Below are 2,343 nucleotides of genomic sequence, written 5' to 3'. Positions count from 1 at the left end.
CACTCTTAACCTTTCACCCATTCATTCACTGCTGCTGCTGATCAAGTACGGTACTTTGTCTTCAGTGTGCCAGCGCGAGTGGGTACTTTTTCCTGTGATTGGTGGCGGGATAAACCACGGGCACCACATTGCTGCAGTGGATGATAAGCCCTTTTTAGGAGGGGGAGCTCCACATATGCTGCCAGTGATAGTGAAGAGGGCGAGGAGTGCAGTTGAGAGTAGTCAAAATGGAAATGGAGAGGAAGAAGAGAGAAGAGGAAAACCAGCAAAAAATATGACCAATAGAAACATTAGCGGATAAGATTGGAACAAAATAATATTCCACCAGTGACGGACGGGGAGGGTGTGCTTTGCATGACCAATGAGACACATACATACTTGGCTGCCGCTGAGGTGTGCGGGCTTGGGCAAACTCGAAACTCGGTTTTGCTTCTGCTTGCTTGGGGAAGAGAACGTGCACCGAATGTGATTTCGGTGGGCCTACTCTCTCTCTCTCTCTCTTTCTCGGGTTCGCTCCAGTTGAGTCTGATCAACTTGCGCTTGGCTTCACTTGCATCGGCATTGCCCCTTGTCCCTATCCCTCTCTGCACAGTCGCGGGGACCTTTGCGTGAAAGTTAATGGACGTTGTCGGTAGTGCGCCACCATTTGATTAGATGACACAAACGCCTTTCTTTCTTCTTTTCTCTGTTTTTTATTCTTTGGTTTTAACCTCCTTAATCTTTCTTTTCTGCGCAGCGCAACTCGATCTCCCCAAACGACCGTGAGCAGAAGTTCCGACCGCGCAGTCCGACGTCGCCCTCCAATGAGCACAACGACAACATAAAGAAGCGAAAAGCGAAGGAGGAAAAGGTATGCTTACCGCCGTGGACACCGGCCACTGCCAACCACTACAATGGACTCATCATGCCGATCTTGCAGGACAGTGACGGCGAAAAAAGCGACCAGGAGCTGGTGGTGGACGTGGCGAATGAGGACGGCGGCGGCAATGGCAACTCCAACTCCGCCACCAATGGCACCTCCTCGCCGCGGGAGAACGGCAACGGTGAGGCGAAGTCCATCAAGAAGGAGTTCCCCTCGCACAGCCCGCACTCGAGCATCTCCTCCAACTCGAGTACGCCCTCTTCCAAGCACAAGGAGGTGAGCGAGAGTGCACCAGGAGCTTACTTTTAAAATTAGTGTCCAGTACTAAGCAAATATTTTCCGTTTGTTTTCTTCCCCCCACAGTCGGAGAAGTCGACCACTCCGGTTCCGAAGGCAGCCACCCCGAATGGGTCGATGTCTAAGAATAACTCCCTGCCGAAGACTCCACTCGGCCNGAAGACTCCACTCGGCCCGCCGTACCCTTACGGAATGCACCCGGGCGGTCCCCCTGGTCATCCCGGTCTGCCTGCCGACCTGAGTGCCGCCGCCGCCGCCGGTCTCTACCCGGGATCGCTGGGCCTGCACAACAGCATGCCGCCTGGCCTCAACAACTACCCACGTGGACTGGTAACTATTGAAGTTCAGCTACTGGCTGAAATTCTCTCGCGCCTTTCGGCGGCGTTGTTGACATTGCCCTGCTTATCTAATCGCTGCCTGTTTTTCTCTCTCTCTGCCCGTTTTCAGCCGTACCCCGATCCTCATGCGTCACTGCGAGGCACGCCTGGCTTCCCCTCCGGTCTGCCGGGCGCCGGCAAGCCCGCCTACTCCTTTCACGTCACCGCGGAGAACCAGGTCAATCCGGTGCACTTTCCCCCGGACGCGCTGAACGGCGCCGGCATTCCCCGACACGCCCGCCAGATCAACACGCTCTCCCACGGAGAGGTCGTCTGCGCAGTGACCATCTCCACGCCCACCAAGTTTGTCTACACCGGCGGCAAGGGCTGCGTCAAGGTGTGGGACATTAATCATCCGAACATGAAGACGCCCGTCTCACAGCTGGACTGCCTGGTCAGTGTCCAAATACACACTTTAGTCTTTCTTTGTTCAAATAGATAGTAGTGGTGTACTAACTGCGGTCCTTTTCTTTATTTGTTTATGATACCACAGCCACGTGATAACTACATTCGCTCCTGTAAGCTGCTTCCCGATAACCGAACGCTCATTGTGGGCGGAGAGGCAAACACCATTTCCATTTGGGACATTGCTGCGGTAAGGACATTGTGGCCCTGCCAGGCGATGGCGAAAGACGGTTCTCACCTAATTGCGATTTGTTCTCTTGTTTGCTCTTTGCAGCCATCTCCTCGAATTAAGGGCGAGCTTGCGTCAAGTGCACCTGCCTGCTACGCACTGGCCATTTCCCCGGACTCGAAGGTCTGCTTCAGCTGCTGCTCTGACGGCAACATTGCCGTGTGGGATCTGCA

General features: G+C 54.4%; 1 protein-coding gene across 1 annotated transcript; it reads left to right on the top strand.

Moving 5' to 3' along the window:
- Positions 1-736: 736 nt before the first annotated feature.
- LOC108355115 (transducin-like enhancer protein 4) lies at positions 737-2,131 on the top strand (the record flags this gene model as incomplete). Its single annotated transcript, XM_017606289.1, has 4 exons — positions 737-1,138; positions 1,226-1,489; positions 1,607-1,930; positions 2,030-2,131. Coding segments are annotated over 4 exons (1,092 nt in total), but the record flags the coding sequence as incomplete, so codon positions are not given.
- Positions 2,132-2,343: the final 212 nt, after the last annotated feature.

This window comes from Rhagoletis zephyria, unplaced genomic scaffold, assembly GCF_001687245.7.
Source record: "Rhagoletis zephyria isolate East Lansing unplaced genomic scaffold, Rhagoletis_zephyria_1.1 Rzeph_scaffold_42373, whole genome shotgun sequence".
NCBI lineage: Eukaryota > Metazoa > Arthropoda > Insecta > Diptera > Tephritidae > Rhagoletis > Rhagoletis zephyria.
Note: the sequence above shows the minus strand (reverse complement) of the source record. Positions and strands in the feature narration are given on the sequence as shown.